The 17,602-nt window shown below is 39.2% G+C and overlaps 1 protein-coding gene across 1 annotated transcript in view; it reads right to left on the bottom strand.

Moving 5' to 3' along the window:
* LOC124156232 overlaps positions 1–17,387 on the bottom strand; it is a 28,102-nt gene extending 10,715 nt beyond the window's left edge. Inside the window, exons 1-6 of the mRNA XM_046530643.1 lie at positions 17,129–17,387; positions 16,882–17,049; positions 15,471–15,695; positions 12,725–13,252; positions 9,742–9,882; positions 5,538–5,748 (exon numbers count right to left, since the gene is read on the bottom strand). Coding sequence (XP_046386599.1) covers positions 5,538–5,748; positions 9,742–9,882; positions 12,725–13,252; positions 15,471–15,695; positions 16,882–17,049; positions 17,129–17,146 — 1,291 coding nt within the window. The 5' untranslated portion in view covers positions 17,147–17,387. The remainder of the gene's footprint in view (positions 1–5,537; positions 5,749–9,741; positions 9,883–12,724; positions 13,253–15,470; positions 15,696–16,881; positions 17,050–17,128) is intronic.
* Positions 17,388–17,602: the final 215 nt, after the last annotated feature.

Here is a 17,602-nt window from a genome sequence, read left to right as displayed (position 1 = left end):
GCTATACGAATTTGCGTTATACGAGAGCGTTTTAACATAGGGAAGATAGGGATGCGTTCCTGGTAGCATAGGTCTTGGGTATTGAATTTCCTCTAAAACATCTATATTCCCATAAAAAGCCTTAGAAAACATTATTTCTATAAATATTTATAGTTTAAAACATCTTTAAAGATAGTATTCACGCATTCAAAGACTTCTATTCACGTTAAAAAAAATTCTTACGTGCTTTCGAAATTCCGTCCTGTCGTGCGGGTGGGCTAACATCTGCTATCTCAGGGGATCGTAATGCGTTGCCGGCAGTTAATGATTTTTCAAACTAGTCTAAAAACAACTATTGTGTCACCCAGGCCCTTTTGTCGCTTATCTAAATGACAGGAAAATGCTACTTTAAATGCCATTTCATAGCTAGCGGAGTTTATGAATGATAAATCATTTTAATTTGAAGTCCTCCGAGTCATTAGCAGCTACGTGAAACAGTCTTTAAATGCCTTGAAACCTGACCCAGGTTTTCCTTCCCTGAAAATGAATGAACGAGAATGCATTCTTTTCCAAAAGAATATCGTCTCGTCAACACTAAAAACTAGTTGAGGGGGAAAGGAGCCACTTTCAATAACAGCTTGGAGTTCATCAGAAAATGTTGTGGTGGCTGCGCTATCAACACTTGCAGATTCAACTGATATCGCCGCACTGAAAATACCTGCTTGCCGTTTAAATTCTGGAACCAACCGGAGCTTTCACTTAATGTCTCGGAGCGATTACCACTCTCGTCTTTTTGTACTGATTCACCATGAACTTTCCGTATGTGTAGACCGCTTGGTTGAAGTTGGTGCGGCTGAGGTCACTGATATTTTTGCTTCGTCTTTATTCAGAATAAGGCATCTTGAGTTTAAACTTCCGCGCAATATCGCTTTGACGCTCTCCATTTTCAAAGCAATTGACCTCTCTCAAGTCCTCTTCTAGGTTAATGGTTTTTCTTGATAAATTCTTGATTTTTCTACACGCATTCCTATTTTTTGCCATATTCTCTTGGTTTTTACCCTGTATGGCTCTATCTAAATCACCTTCTTCTGCTGAACTGTATTCTTGAGACGCAGAAGGGCTATGACTGCGGGGAGGGAACGAAGCCATTGTGTTTAAGACTCTATAGCGGACCCTTTTATGTGTTGATGCTATTCATGCGCAACTCGGTCACCGCTCCATTTCTCCCCAGTGAATACCGATGACCTTGAAGGCTTTAGCGTAGACTCTCTACCTGGAAGGCAATCGCCCGGTAACCTACGACGGCAAAAATACGTCTCAAACCGTATTGCTGAAAAAAAAACTCTTTTCCACTAGCCCCAACGATCTAAATTATTTATTATCATTCTGTTAAGGAGACGAGATAAATCTTCGGTAGGCCGGCTATCTCGACCCAATGACGAGTAATACTTTTGGCAATTGCGCAGCAATGAATTTCGATTAATATATAAACAAAAAAGAAGATTTGAGACAAGAAATAATATTAATATGCGTAAATTGATAGAAATTTCGTGTGTACTTAGCGCAAGTTCACGTTTTATCACGAGAGCGTTTAAGATTTTTGATTAGGCTACACTGCGTTGCAATGTTTCCCCGAGGAACGAATTTGCGCTATATCGAAATTGCGCTAATCGAAATTGCGCTATACGAGACATGGGTGTACTTAGTAGAGGGTTTTAAAGTAATTTTAACAGTTTTCATAATTGAAAAAACTTCATTTGTTGAGTATTTAGTAAATTCATGATTTTTCATTTTTTTCTTTTACCAGGGAAAGTAGTAGTAGTATTTGTGTTTAGGGTGCCTCGACAACTAAGGTCATTTGCACCACAGACAATCTATAAAAACAAAAATTTTAAAAGATGCATTAAAAAAAACATTTAAACATTCATAAAAGTTTTGAAATAAAAGGGGTTGTCAAATTATAAAAAAGGTTGGAATTTAAACACTGTTAATTAGCCCGGTCTCTATTAAAAACTTTATCACTCGGCTGACACTATCAGGGTCGTCTCCTAGGATGTGCCCTAGGTCTCCTCCGATGTTCAGCCGATGGCGCACAGAGCGGTATTTCTCACATTCTGTCAGGAGATGTCTCACAGTAATGGGAGAGTCGCAAACATCACATAGGGGTGGAATTCTCTCTTCGGTGAAGAGGTACGAGTGGGTCAGAGCGCAGTGCCCAATTCTCAATCGTGCGATTGCGACCTCCTCCCTGCGATTCCTCCTGACAGACGTGGGCCACGCTGAGATTACCGGCTTGATTGCGCGCAGTTTATTTCCGGTAAGAGAGCGCCAAGTCTCTTTCCACTTTTCTAAGGCTATCTTTTTTGTGGTCGCCTTCAAATCTTCATATGGTATCAGCACAGAATCAGCAACGTCGTCCTCGCTGGCTGCCTTCGCGGCCGAGTCGGCCTTCTCATTTCCAGCAATACCCACATGTCCAGGAACCCACAGAAAACGGATTTTCACTTTTTTCCGAGCAAGGGAAAGTAGTCTATTTTGAATTTCCTGGACGATTGGGTGACAGGGAGAAAAACTGGAAATGGACTGTAGGGCGCTCATGGAGTCGCTGCAGACCATAAAGGACGCGTTGCTATACTTAATACCATCCAGAGCCATCTTTATGGCGAACAGTTCTGCCGTATAGCCGCTACACAGCGGACTGAGCTTGGCCTTGAGGGTTCCATGGTGAGACGAGATCACTGCACACCCGCACGCACACTCTGACTTCGATCCGTCCGTGTAAACAGGAATGAAGTCGGGGTGGCGGTGCATTACTTCCTTGAAGCTATGCTGGTATTCCGCGGCAGTTGTCAAAGATTTTTGATTTTTGTGGAGGACAAAGCTGACTTGTGGAAAAGGTACCTGCCAAGGTGCATTTTCCGAATTCCCAATGGGGTACACTTCTGGGAGTATAAACTCACTGTCCAGGATAAAATTATTAAAAGTAATACTTAGGGGTCTAGTTGCCCTAGGCCGCCTGTTTAAAATATTAATAAAGCGTGGTTTAAAAATAATATTAAAACTAGGGTGCCCTCTCATTGTTAGAATTTTAGCAACATAGTTGCACATAAGGATGTTTCGGCGTGCAGTCAAAGGGGGCTCCCCAGAATCTGAGTAAACACTCAAGACCAGAGAAGTCCTGAAAGCTCCAATTGCCAATCGAAGCCCCGCATTGTGAACCGTGTTCAAAGGTCTCAAATAGCTTTCACGGGCAGAGGAGTAAACAAAACATCCATAGTCTAATTTCGAGCGCACCAATGCTCTATACAATAAAAACATCGTGGAGCAATCGGCACCCCACGAGTAATTACATAGATATCGCAGGATATTTAAAACTTTCAAACATTTGTTTTTTAAAAACTCAATGTGCTCACGCCAATTAAGGCGGCGGTCAAAAATCAAACCCAGAAAGCGGGCTGAATCCGTATAAGGTAGAATTCGGCCGCTCAGGCGAAGTTCTGGTAGAGGAACATGTGCCCGCTTACGATGGAAGTGGACACATTTCGTTTTTTCGTTTTCGACACCAGGGAAAGTAATTGTGTTTTTATATTGGAGGGGGGGGTCCTGACCCCCCGGACTCCTCCTAGGCTATGCCACTGCTCCCCTATCTACTTTTACTGTGGGCATTTTTGGAAAAAAAGGCATGACTATATTCAGACTGTGGCGCAACTAGGAATATGCTTTGGGGGTGGGGGGATGGGATGGCTTGGGGTGGTGACCCCATCCCTGCAGGCAAATGGAAAATTTTTGAAAAATGGAACCTGGAAATGCATTTTACATCATTTTGGCACCAAAAATTTAAGTACAGTGGAACTTGGTTAGTACGTTCCTCCTTAGTACGTTTTCCTCTTTAGTACGGCGATTTCACTCGGTCCCGGTACCATCCGAACAAAATACAGGCAAAAGAATTTGGTTAGTACGTTTGAAAAAATTGCGCTTTCCTGGTTAGTACGCTCAATTGCTTGCCGTAACGCAACCCGCAATTCGTTCTCTAGTATCTTCTTAAGGGTCGCAAACGTCTGAATTCATGATTTAATTTATTATTATTAGCCATTAACATTCTTCCATTCATTCCACATCTCTTTCTTCTACCGTAATTTATCCAAATGCATTTCTGAATTCTTGTGACGTGCTGAATAATAAAATGCGGCCATTTTTCGGGAATGTCTGACTATGAAAAACTACAGCCAAAAAGAAGCCCCAATTTTCCCCACCCCGAGCTCCTCACCTTCTGTTGCCTTTGGAGCGCTTGGGAGTGCCCACTGCTGCGCACCAAGTTCGTGAGTGGGCAATTGTTGCTATTGCACGAGAGAAATGAGTCTTAACGGTATTAGACAATTCCCACATTATCTAAAGCAGTGCTGCTCCATAAACTCGACATCGTGCGTATTTACTTGACTACTGTTGCGGGAGCAAACGATCCTCTGGATCTCCATGCGAAGCTTAGCTTAAAAATACTTGATCTCGGAACGAAAGCAGACGACATTAGACAAATTTTGAAAGTAAATTTCAACTGTTTAATATAAAATTTTCTTGTAATTACGTCGTAATCTAATAATCTTGCGTGTCATCAGTCGATATATCGATCGATTTTACAATCGAAATGGTATCATTCCAGAAGCGAATGTCTACGGCTGTTGCCGTAATTTGAAAGTCAATATAATTTTGCCCAATTTTTATGATGTTTAAAAAACCAGTTGACTTACTCCGGGTTGTTGTTATATTCTCCGAGTACACTGTGAGAAAGAAAAATGACTTGTCTTCGCTTGTCTGAGCTTCACTCGTCCTCGTTCTGTAAATATATATAGGATAAATCACGGGAGATAGACGCCGTAATCATGAAATCGTCTCCGGGATGCCCATGAAAAATTGCGATTTTTATTCACATGGTATTGTTTTTCATGGTAGCGCTCATTTTCTTGATTTTAAATGTGAAAAGAGTTCAGGAAGGCGATCCTATGAGAACTACCGATAGTAATTGTAATTATGACGACTTTTTCACTGATTGCAATAACCCCGACTGCTATTATTTACTTTCCTCGTTAGTACGTTTTCCTGGTTAGTACGTTCATTTTTCGTGGTCCCTTCAGAAACGTACTAACCAAGTTCCACTGTATAAGGAGATGCAGTTATTATATGTAAAAACTAGACAATAGTATTCAATATTTTTTTTAAATTCTCTGAAGCTTTGGGGCAGGGGAGAAATCTATCCCCTCATCCCCCCCCCCATAGTTACGTCACTGTATTCAGATAAATACGTTACCGTATGTGTCTGAATATAGTCCCCTCTTTTTTTCCAAATATTCCCATGGTAAAAGTAAAGGGGAGGACTATATTCGAACACATTTTTTTAACTTTTCCCAAGACTGAAGCCTCAAAATTAGGGGGGCGGGGGGGCTACTATTCTCAGAGGGGGACTATATTCGGAGAAATACGGTATATACAGTGACAGGAAAAGAACAGATGTATAGGGATAGTTAGTTCGTCTCACAACTAGACCTTTCATTTGGCAGAAATACCTTGATGATGATATTCAGTGAAACCAGCAGCTGAGGAGGCACCCCAAGCAGTGCTACAATCACTCAGAGTCGGAGGCGGAGGGTTGTGCGGGAGAATCGGTGAGCAGAGAGGGGGACGGTGCATGGGGGTCACGGCCGCACTGCTGTGGATTGGAGACGACTGACTCGGCATCAACCCTCCATCCATGGCGACATTCTCACCACCCAAACGCTTGAAAAGGAATAAACGTACCCATTAGATACTTACATTCATACTTAATACAGTGCTGAAACATATAATGATCAGTGGCAATTATATAAAGACTCCACCACAATAAAGCAATTTCGAGAATAGGGAGTGAAAGAGACGAATATTTCACATGAGCCCACAATCAGCAGTACAAACTAAATGCATTCCTTTTCCAAGAGCAAATAACATGCTTGAATCTAATTATGTACACTGGCATTGATGAAAATTTGAATGGAAATTACATACATAATAATTGCATTTCAAAAAAACCAAATGGGTATAAGGTGAATTGATCTATGGTTTTTAAAGGAATCAATGGACTAGTATACATGTAGAGACTGTCACTTTCAAACCATAACTTGCTCAAACTCAGTATGTAAAAATAACACCATCAAATTGAGACGATGTAAAGAGGTAATACCTGGAAATAAAGCTAATGCTTTTCATGGCATAATTTCAACAAATTATTTTCAAACAATTTCTAGACGCTGCATGATGATAATTTATATTTTATTTAATCTCTATTCCATGCGTTGACTTTAAACCCTTTCTGGCCAAGCTAGAGCCGACGAGCACTTTTACACACAAACAACCTTATGTCAACATCAAATTCATGGATTAGAGCGGTGAAAAGAGTTTGATGTGGGGAACCGAAAATGATTCGGTGAAAAAATCCGAAAATACCCTGTTTCCCCCACCAGGAGAACCTCAGTGCCGTGGGATAGCAACATTAGGACATTTCCCACAATCCGCCAACCCCCTCCATTCAGCATTCGCCTCACCCACTCTGACCCTTTCCTCTTCTCCGAAACCAAACAAAAGGTCCCAGCTCAGAATCGTATTACGAAGACCTCAGCTTCGAAAAAATATCAAGTTACACGAGAACAATAAAAACGTGTTTCACGCCCTCCCCCCTTTTCTCACCCACTGACCTTTTTCTGGCTACCTGCTTCGAAGTTCCCGATTTCTGGAGATCAACTGCTGCATGAGCACCGTGGCATAGTTACATTAGCGCATTTCCCAAGATCCCCTTTCCCCTTCCATTCAACACTACCCCCCCTCTGAGGCTTTCCTCTTATTTGAAATAAAAAAGGTACCAGCTCGCGCAGGGATCATATTACGAAGACCTTAGCTTCGAAAAAAAATCAAGTTACACGAGAACAACAGAAACGTGTTTCGCGCCCCCCCTTTTCTCACCCACTGACCTTTTTCAGCCTACCTGCTTCAAAGTTCCCAGTTTCTGGAGGTCAATTGCGGCATGAATCACCTATTAGCCCAAAAGGTGTCTAACAATGACTTTCGGCAATTGATTTTACACCTTTATTGGATTGAAATATTAGTAATGTGCGCGTGATTTAAAAAGGAATAAGACCAAACGCGACGCATTTTTGACTTTCTTTAAGCATTTTACGCGAGGAAATATATGTCAAAATACGACGGAGACTCAATATGAGCAGCAGAGCTTCTCGGAAGTTGATGCCGTATTTTTTTTCCGAAAACATATATCAAGTTACAATTCATGAGTTGTGCAATAAATCTCTATTGTTACTGTCACAGACGAAGGGATATTTTCTCAGGATATTTGGTTTCTCCCTGATAGTAATTCGAATTTCATCTTCTTATCTCGTGAGAACTTCCAAAGATGGGACTAAAAATAATTGAAGAAAATGCGGCGGAGAAGTGCATGTATTTTGCAAAACGCCACAGATTGTCCGCTAGCACTTGACAGCAGGAGTGGGGGGTAAAGCGAGCTACCTGTTGACAATAAGAAGTTGGATGAAGCCGAGTATCAGATGGGCGTGCCGCTGAAAGGGCGTTTGGTAGATAAGAATGTACACATCAGACAGAAATCCATAGTAGCAGTCTAAATGCCAAGACGGCATTCGATCATTTTTCGCGAGGTGGTGTGTCCCCTTAGAATATTTGAAAGAGATGTTAGTTGAATCAACTATGTGCCCAATTGTTTCCATAAAATTAAAATACAGTGGAACTTGTTTAGTACGATTCTGAAGGGACCACAAAAAATGAACGTACTAACCAGGAAAACGTGCTAACGAGGAAAGTAAAAAATAGTAGATGGGGTAATTGCAATCTGTGGAAAAGTCGTTATAATAACAATTACTATCGGTAGTTCTCGTAGGATCGCCTTCCTGAACTCTTTTAACCTTTAAAATAAAGAAAATGGGCGCTACATTGAAAAACAATACCATGTGAATAAAAATCACAATGTTTCATAGATTTCCCGAAGACGAAATACGGCGTCTTTCTCCCATGATTTATCCTATATGTATTTATAGAAAGAGGACAAGTAAAGCTAAGTCATTTCTTTTTTGTCACAGCATACTCGGAGAATATAACAACAACCCTGAGTATGTCAACGGGTTGTTTTTAAACTTCATAAAAATTGGACAAAATTATATTAACCTTAAATTAAGGCAACAGCCGTACACATTCGCTTCTGGAATAAAGCCATATTGATCGATATATCGAATAATAACACGCAAGATTATTAGAATACGACGTAATTACAAGAAGATTTTATATTATACAGTTGAAATTTACTTTAAAAATTTGTTTAATGTCGTCTGCTTTCGTGCCGAGACCAAGTATTTTTAAGCTAAGCTTCGTGTGGAGATCCAGAGCATCGTCTGCTCCCGCAGCAGTAGTCAAATATGCACGTATTCCGTAGCATTGACGTCATGCAGTACTGCTTTAGATAAAGTGGGAATTGGATAAGACTCATTTCTTCATCATGATAACTCGTGCAATAGCAACAATTGCCCACTCGTGAAATTTGTGCGCAGTGGGCACTCTAGAGGCAACAGAAGGTGAGGAGCTCGGGGTGGGGAAAATTGGGGCTTCTCATTGGCTGCAGTTTTGCATAGTCAGACTGATTCCTGATAAATGGCCATGTTTGATTATTTATCACGTCATAAGAATTGAGAAATGCATTTGAATAAATCACGGGCGAAGAAAGATGTGTGGAATGAATGCAAGAATGTTAATGGCTAGTAATAATAAATTAAATCATGAATTCGGAGCTTTACGACCCTTAAGAAGATACTGGAGAACGAATTGCGGGTTGCGTCACGGCTAGCAATTAAGCGTACTAACCAGGAAATCGCAATTTTTTCAAACGTACTAACCAAATACTTTTGCCTGTATTTTGTTCTGATGGTACCGGGACGGAGAGAAATCGTCGTACTAAGGAGGAAAACGTACTAAGGAGGAACGTACTAACCAAGTTCCACTGTATTCCATTAATCAGCTAAATTCCTGTTCGAATCCTTTAAAGGAAATCAAAATTACTCCCAAAAATCTTGTGTTGCCTGCTGCATAGGCAACCGAGTCAAACATTCCCGCATTCATCGTTTAGTATTTGAGGTATTTGAAATTCGAATGTTTGAGCAATGATTTAATATTCGAATTCGATATTCGAGTTCGAGAAATCTGCTATTCGACCCATCTCTAGAATTTTTACATCAGATAGAAATCCATAATAGCAGTGCAAATGCCGAGTGGAGAGCAATCATTTTTCAGCGAGGTGGCATGTTCCTTTAGGACATTTGAAAGAGATATTAGTCTAATCAACAATATGAACTAAGTGTTTCGACATAGAACTAATGCTCCTGTAATCGGCTAAAATCTTGTTTGAATCCTTTCATGAATACCATAATTACTCGCAAAAACCCTGCGGTTCCTGGAACAAAGGCAATCCAGCCAAACATTCCTGAATTGATTGTTTTTCCGCATTCATTGTTTTTTTTGTCCACCCCCCTGAAAAACGTTAGATAGAGGTTCCACTGAAATTCAAAATAGGGCATGAGTATTCATAAACAGTAGATTAGTGGAAGAATTGAGTGTAGAATGTTGATGGGAGCTGAGAAATATCTTTTTATCCAGACAGGGAATCCCTGCCCATGTGTTTCATCACAGGTAAATTTATTTTTGAAAGACTAAAACTCCTGGACTCACTTCCACTGGAGACTGATGACATAATTTTCCGCTACGCTTATCTGAAGCTTTGGTCAATGGAGACAACTCAAGCTCCTTCACCAGCTCTTTGAACCTCCAATTTTGTGGCTGAACTTTAGGCTCCTCTTCCTCCTCCAGTACCTGAGAATGGAATTTAATGCATATAAAAGTGATTATGCACGTAATTATATTATGCAATATGTATGTAAAGATTTGACAGAGTAGAATCATTCACCAGAGCCAGCATTCAAAGCTGCAACCATCAATTTTGTACAGATGGTTGTCTACTAATTAAATCATAACTTGAAGCTTGTACATGGTGGAAGGGCTCCATATTAGCAATATAAGACAATTTTTTTAACTACCACAATTTAATTTAAAAATTCCGACCTGTTGCGCCATTATCAAGTATGTACATACATAAGATATCAAAAAATATGGTGAGGATAGGTTTAAATATGTATTTGCTTACTCCTATTCAAGTTCCTTGCTTCCCGTTGAACCTAACATGTCAACCAAATGATGAAAATTACCTTTGATGGGCCCTTAATCAAATGTTGTATCCCAAGCCATGCCTAAAAATAAGTACACACATACAAGGCATTCTTTAATAATAACACCTTGAGAAGATGGTTAAATAATGCTAAAGACGTAATTGAACGCAAATGAAAATCTGGTATTTATAACTTTAAGTGTAACAATTGTGATTCTTGCTATATCGGCCAAATGGGACGAAACTTCAAGACAAGGGTGAGGGAACACAAGGCATGCTGGAGGAAAAAGGACGATTTGTCAGCCTTTGCCTGGAACCTCTTGGAGATGTGGCACCAAAGCAATTTCAAACCAGAAATATGTACTGCATTTTAGCAGGAAAGGAAGAAGGATGGATGCTTTGGAAATTCGGGAGATTGTAATAAACAGAAACCTTGTGAATGACATAACCTTTCCGAACCCATCCCCCCCTTATTACTCGTCACCCTCCCAAAACTCCCACCCCCACATCCTGAATGATAAACTTTGTTTCCCCCACCTCTTCCCCCTCCTGGCATTACCAAGCCCCGCTCTGAACCCCCCTCCAATAACCACCATAGCATACATAAAACTGTCTTCACCATATGTTTTGATATTTTATGTACTTGATCACAGGGTAACAGCAGAAACCAGTCTGAATTTTTTTAAACCTACTGTGGAAGTAAAAAAAGTGACTTCTATTGCTAAAAGGTTGTCTACTGGCTAATCACTATTCACAATTACATTTTTCCTTTCAAATCCAATCCTGAGAAATATTACACATACACACAGAATATTAGGAATGGAAAAGAAATTAGGAAGGAATATGATTACTTTTTATCTCACTCTGTTTAGAAAGCAATTACATATTTGGTAAACTCATTCGTTCACTGCTAGATGATTAGAAAGGAAAAAAAGTGTGTTAATAGAGACCTTGTGTTTTCCAAGCCTCGAAGTGCGCAACTGCACTCCGTGATCACGGAAACGCGGCGCACAGCAGTTGCAACCCGGCCAATTTGTGCGTGACGCAAATAAGTGGTGTGGTACCTGACAGTGTAGTTTCCGACGTCAAGCAGTAGTTTTGAAGCATTCATGCAAACCACTTATCTATATTCGTGGTCACACAGCCACCGATGTGTGGTTTTCGAAACTAGGCCTTACATGGAGCATTAATAATACGAGTACAACCATGTTATGGCCGCTAAAAAGATCGCGAACTGGCGAAGAAAGCTCTCAATGAGTCCGGGAAGCACTCTTAAATAACAGAATAACTGCATAAATAATAATACATTGTTTGCTTTACGTAAATTATGAACATTACAAGACATTGAAGTGAAATTTTGGATTGACTGTGTTTTCTGATTATTCATACCGTCTCTCCCCATCATTAGCCATTGGGATAATGGGGAGTGTGCTGTAAATACAATATTTCACATAAGGTTAGGTACGAGAAATATTAGACATGGATACATACTGGAGATTGCAATAAATGGAAACTTTGTGAATGACATAACCTTTCCCACAATTTTTCACAACAGGAGGGAAATTTTCGATATGGAGGACACATAACAGGCATATTCGTTAAATGTGGACAAAGTGCACAAATCAGAAGGGTTTCATTGGCAGTTATGGGATAAAAAGCATCATAATTTAACCCTTTTACTACCACCGGGCAGATATATCGACCGTCGCTGGTTGAGCAAAAACTGCCCCCCAGGGGCCCATTTATCGGCCCGAATTATTTCACTTTTTTTCGTGATTGTGGCCTTTTCAACGGCTGTAATTTATGTAAACCCCCTTAATCTATCTATGGTTATAAGATGTAGATATATCTTAAGAATTGGGAAAAAATCTAGACGTATTAAATAAAATTAAGTATGTAGTTGAAAAATTTTTAAATCTGAAATGTTGCTAATTAATTGAAAGAACGGCTCCGTGCCAAGGACTGCGGCAGGCAATAAGTCGGCTAAATAAGTCAATAAAAGGGTTCTAATACTGTGACAATAATGGCAAAATTTTGGAATCTTTTTCTTGGTCTTATGTTACGATTTTTACTCAATTCATCATGAGGGTCATTATAAAATAACTAACAGAATTAAATACAGATACATGATTATACTCTCCTGAAAAATAATAAGATAGGAGCTATATAACAATATGTGCATCCAGAGCACAGACAATTTGTTTGTACATAAATGCATGCACTCCTTATGTTTAGTGTACATTTTCACAATATATATTTGCATTCTTGTGAGGGAGGGAGTAAGAGGAGTGATTTTCTGCAATTAAGTTCATTTGTAATTCCATTATGGCAATGATAATGATTATATAATATGGCAACGATAATGTAAACTGAAAAATTGATAAAACAAGTGAAATGCATCTGCAAAAGACACCAACCAACCTCCTACATAATGAGTCCCTAATTATGAGCATTCTCTCTTAGGTGTAACTCGCGATATGTATTTCTTACCAAGTAGGTATCCGCATTTGCTGGAGTGTCTGGAGAACGCAGCATGGAAGGTTGCTCGTTTGGTCCGTTTCCTTGAATTCTGTACGTAGTTCTGCGGATAGGCGTCGAAGGAACATTGCAAGAGGGAAGCAGACCACCCTCCACCATTGGAATAAACTTCTCCGATGGCATTGTATTCTCATCGGCAGGAATACACCCTCTATCCTCCTCCAAGGAGTCGTCATCCATGGCCGAGGGCCTTGTCCTCAGGGGAGTGGAGTGCTGAGTGGTGACAGTGCCTGCTGGCTGCCTCGCCTTGATGACCAGCCTCGCTGACTTCTGAGGGACCCTCGCAGCATTCTCTTTCCCAGCCTTTCCTCTCGTCACTCCACTTGCAGTAGTGGCTCCACCTTTTGACGGGATTTTCACCACATTGCGCTTGCAACATGTAGCACATGCACCTGGTACCGAGCCTGGTTTCTTGGCACCAGTTGACATGTTGGACCTGGAATTCTGAGCCTTCAGGGGAGGATTCACATGGCAGCATTTCTGGAAGAACAAAGAGGATCAGACATATTGAAAACAGAATTATACTCCTCCCTAAAAGCATAATACATTTTTTGTTAATTAGACGTATACAAAATAGAAAACAATCTGAAGCAGTAGGTGCCTCCTAAGGCAATTGGCCCAGGGGGCAGGGCAAAAGGAAGTAACACGATGCTGCCACCTCAGCCAACAATCCACAGCACACATTAACATCATTATATAAGCACCATACATGTATATGTAGATAACATTATGGTACACTCGGAGAAAAATCAAATTTAGGAAATGAAATTGATAACAATTTGACAATAAATACCTCGGATTTTATGCAACTTAAGAATTGACTTCATATCTTTGCTGTCTTAAAATATTTGCTGAGGCATGTTCTACCAGTGGATCACACCTGATTTCCACCCAGGACGATGACAAATTCACTATTTTTCTTTGTTTTGCGACTGTCACCAATTATCGAGATGAGAAGTTAGAGACAAAATTTGCCGAGTCCACCCAGGAAGGAGACTCAGCTCTGCATGTTAAGATCAGTGGATAACGTGTTAAATGCCTACAGCAACAGATAACTAAACCTATAAATTCAAAGGCTAAATGTGTAGTTCTTTAAGATATAGTGCTGAAGCTATGAAATTAAGTCATGAGCTGCAATGTTTTCTTAATACTAACACACCTACTACTTAGAGGGTACAACTACTATTCACCTAAATAACCTCAGGTGGCCAGCCTAATTGACTGATTTAATCAAATTCAAAATTTTTTGTGTATTCTGTTCTTATTTTTATATATATTTTTTAATTATATTATTGTAAAAAAAACTATGGTAACATTTATTTGTGTAAAAATATTGTATATCATTGTATTTTATATTGTTCTCATGTTTTCATTCATAGCCCTGATGACAGTTAAAAATAAACTGAAACGTTGGCTACAACTTTTTTGCATCATATATGTACATTGGACCTATACCCCAAGAACTATTTAACCACTGATTTATTCACTTATCAATGTTAACCCTCAACTATACACTACATAAATAAGTCTAATATTTCAAAAGCTAATTTAAAAGTTGTGTGAGACCTAATCAAAAAAGATTTTATCAAGAAGTAAATTTCAGGGATATGTATTTACAAACAGTCGATGTTAACTTTTACTCCCATAAGAAAAGCTTTCACTACTCTGCAGGTGTTCATTAGATTTCAATTTTAAATTTCTTTAACTCAGAATTATATGCATATTTTCAGATGCCTTTCCCTGAGGCTCACTCTCTGGAAAGCTACTCGTCACATGTGGGGAAAAGTGTTGGACTTCACAGCGTGCTACAGGGAGAAAGAAAAGTTATTTTCACAGCAGCAAAAAGGGTTAAAGTAGGAACTGCATTTCATTTTCATTCAGATTCCTTAGGCACTTTGTTTTCGGCACAAAAAATTGTAATATTAAGAGCAAATTAATGATTTCTTACTTCCTTTTCTGTAATACCTATATCGTATGCAACCAGACAGAAATGTCCATTGCAAATGAAATACAAGTGTACGTAACTCAATTACAAAGACAAAAAATTCATTAATGTGATCCAACCAGGAAAGAATAAAATCATACAGATCAACAAAGAAAATATTCAACCCTGTTTCCTAGCCTAACTATTGGGTATATAAGCCAATTCATGAGGGTGATTTTTATATCACTTGAGAATTTGGCTACATTCCAAGAAAACATAGTCAAAATCGTAGATCAAATCGTTTGATAGGTCAAGGGTTCCTTTTAGGTCAAGACTTTAAATCTTAAGAAATACCACGTACATTTGCACGGATATAAGATGACATTTCCTTTTTAAAATACCACATATAAGTGTACTTGTGTTAAATATAGCATCACAGGTTATTGATACTAGCATCATCTCAATATGTAACTATGTTAAGGGAGTGTGAATACTGCTTATTTTAAATTCACAAAGTTGATAAATCACAGATGAATGCTAAAAACCATAGTTCATTACTTGATATTGCATTAGTCGTGTGATTATTAAAATTTCCTTCGTTTAAAAATTAAATTTTTCAAATAATTTCAAAACACATTTTTTAATTAATTCATGAATTCTAAAACAGGTGTGTTGTCCTTCCTTCTAGACTTGTCTTTGATGCATGAAATCATGGCTATAAATGAAAAATGGAAGCCATTACATACATGTGTAATAAGTTGAACTTTCACTCACGTGTTTGGGCTTTGGCTCGACAGATGAGAGGTGAATGACGACCCTGTAGTTGAGGTGTGGGGGCGGGAGACCCCATACTTGCACTTGTATGACGTCCCGCCATGTGCCAGCACAAGTCGGCAACCACGTCACCTCCACTCTCTTGCTCTCCTGAGAATCAAGGTTGAACTCGGTATCGCTGAAAGTCACACCTCTCTCTGGTGGCGGAAGCTTTGTCATGCACACCTGCACAAACAATAATGGACACATCAACTAAATGCACATCACTTAATGCACAAAAGAAAAATTCCACTTTTCAAAGGCCAAAGTTATAAAATTTTCCAAGCAACATCATTGCAACGCAATGCTTTACGAAAGATTAATGCAGATTATGAATTTCCCTTGCTAGTTTATAGGTTATTTGCAGAAATGGATTTTGCCTGATTCTATTTACCACTTGTTACACTAGAATCATGCCTCAGTACAGAAACAAATGTCTTCCGTGAACACATCATTTTTGCATTTCTACAACCTTGACTTATTTGAACCACTATAAAATACAGATGTCTAGAAATTTGAGCTTTGTAAATTCATGACTTGGAGCAGGAATTCATAATCGATTCAAGGAAAATTTCCTGTGTTGAAAATGGAAGAATGATTTCCAGAATTCAAGGTTTTCTACCGTTCATTAGGCACATGGAATGACGACAGCTAAGCATTAAAATACAAAAACAAACATCCTCAACTTATCCGCAAAAGGGTCAAGGATGCCAATGTTTTGCTGCAAATAACTCAAAAGGTAGGTGTTACATCTGCGAGTTGAATGAAAAGGAAAAATTGGCACCACAGGGGATCCTGTACCACGGTGTATCCACTTGGCATTTACTGTGCATATGGAGGCAATGTGGACTGTGCGCATATAGAAATGCTGTATTAAATGTGGTGCTTCTGTATGCAAGCCATGTAAATATCGAAAATATTGCACTTTTTTACTTCTCTAAATTAGATTGTCAACTGCCATAAAATTAAGAAACAGTAATCATGTAATTACACTTCAATCCATATACATACAATAGGTAAGAGCTTAGATGTGCCTTAGAAAAGGTAGTTACATTAGATTTAAAATCTATTAACTATTTCGATACGTACATGAAGGATCGCGCTCTACCATGATTTAAATGACGAACACCAAAAATCTCTGACATTTCACACACACAACAATCCTTTTTTATTGATACGTGTTCGCCCTGCAATTCTCACCGTTACAAAACAAAGGTTTTACGCTAGAAAAAATCAAGCAAATCATTCGAAAAACAACTAAAAGAGGGCTTCGCCTGGCCCACACAGCGCATCTACGAATGCTACCGAACGGCGTATTCAAGATTCTTTATATTAGGTAGCACACTTGACAACGTACTTAAATTTCACTCACCGTAACTGTACAGTCATTGGAGTTACGAATCCATAATCCTTTGACACAGGGCTGGCCCACTTTGAGATCTTTAAATAATAGAGATGGAGACCCCTTAAACCTCTCCAACAAGAGGATTGGCGACGGATCAACAACCACTTTCTTCTTCCATTTAGGCGTCACTGATACCTACGTAAAATGTTATCTTTCAAGCATATCTACAGCAAATAAATCAAATGACAATCATGTGTTCATAAAAGTAACTTACGTCAAAAGTTAATGCCATGCTTACAAACGAGGATGAAGAAAACAAAACAATACGCTCTCACAAAATTAGCATTACATTAGTCGATAAGAAGAGGTATCGTTCCTTAATATGGATACTAAGGCAAAAAAACGATAAGACAGTGCAAAACTACAACACAATACGGTTTTATGGAGAAAGTCCTAAATTGACATAGAACCAGCCTGAACCTGCCCCTAACCCAGCCTGAGATCCCTGAGATTCAAATTCGGTTCGTTGTGTTCGTTGGTTTCATGCTGGCCAATCAACGTTCAGATCGCTCCACGAACTGGAGATACTGGATATTCGTTGCACAACGGCGTTGAATACAAAATCCTGATTCCCAACCTTCCTCATTTTATAGATGTCTCTAACGTCGTTCTGTTATTCATTGCATTTTTACGCAGTTTATGAAAAAAAAGCTTCAGCAGATAATGAAAAATCCAATTACTGAGAAGA

The sequence above is a fragment of the Ischnura elegans genome, chromosome 1 (assembly GCF_921293095.1).
Source record: "Ischnura elegans chromosome 1, ioIscEleg1.1, whole genome shotgun sequence".
NCBI classification, from domain to species: domain Eukaryota; kingdom Metazoa; phylum Arthropoda; class Insecta; order Odonata; family Coenagrionidae; genus Ischnura; species Ischnura elegans.
The sequence above is the reverse complement of the archived record's forward strand: the minus strand, read 5'-3'. Positions and strand labels throughout refer to the sequence as shown.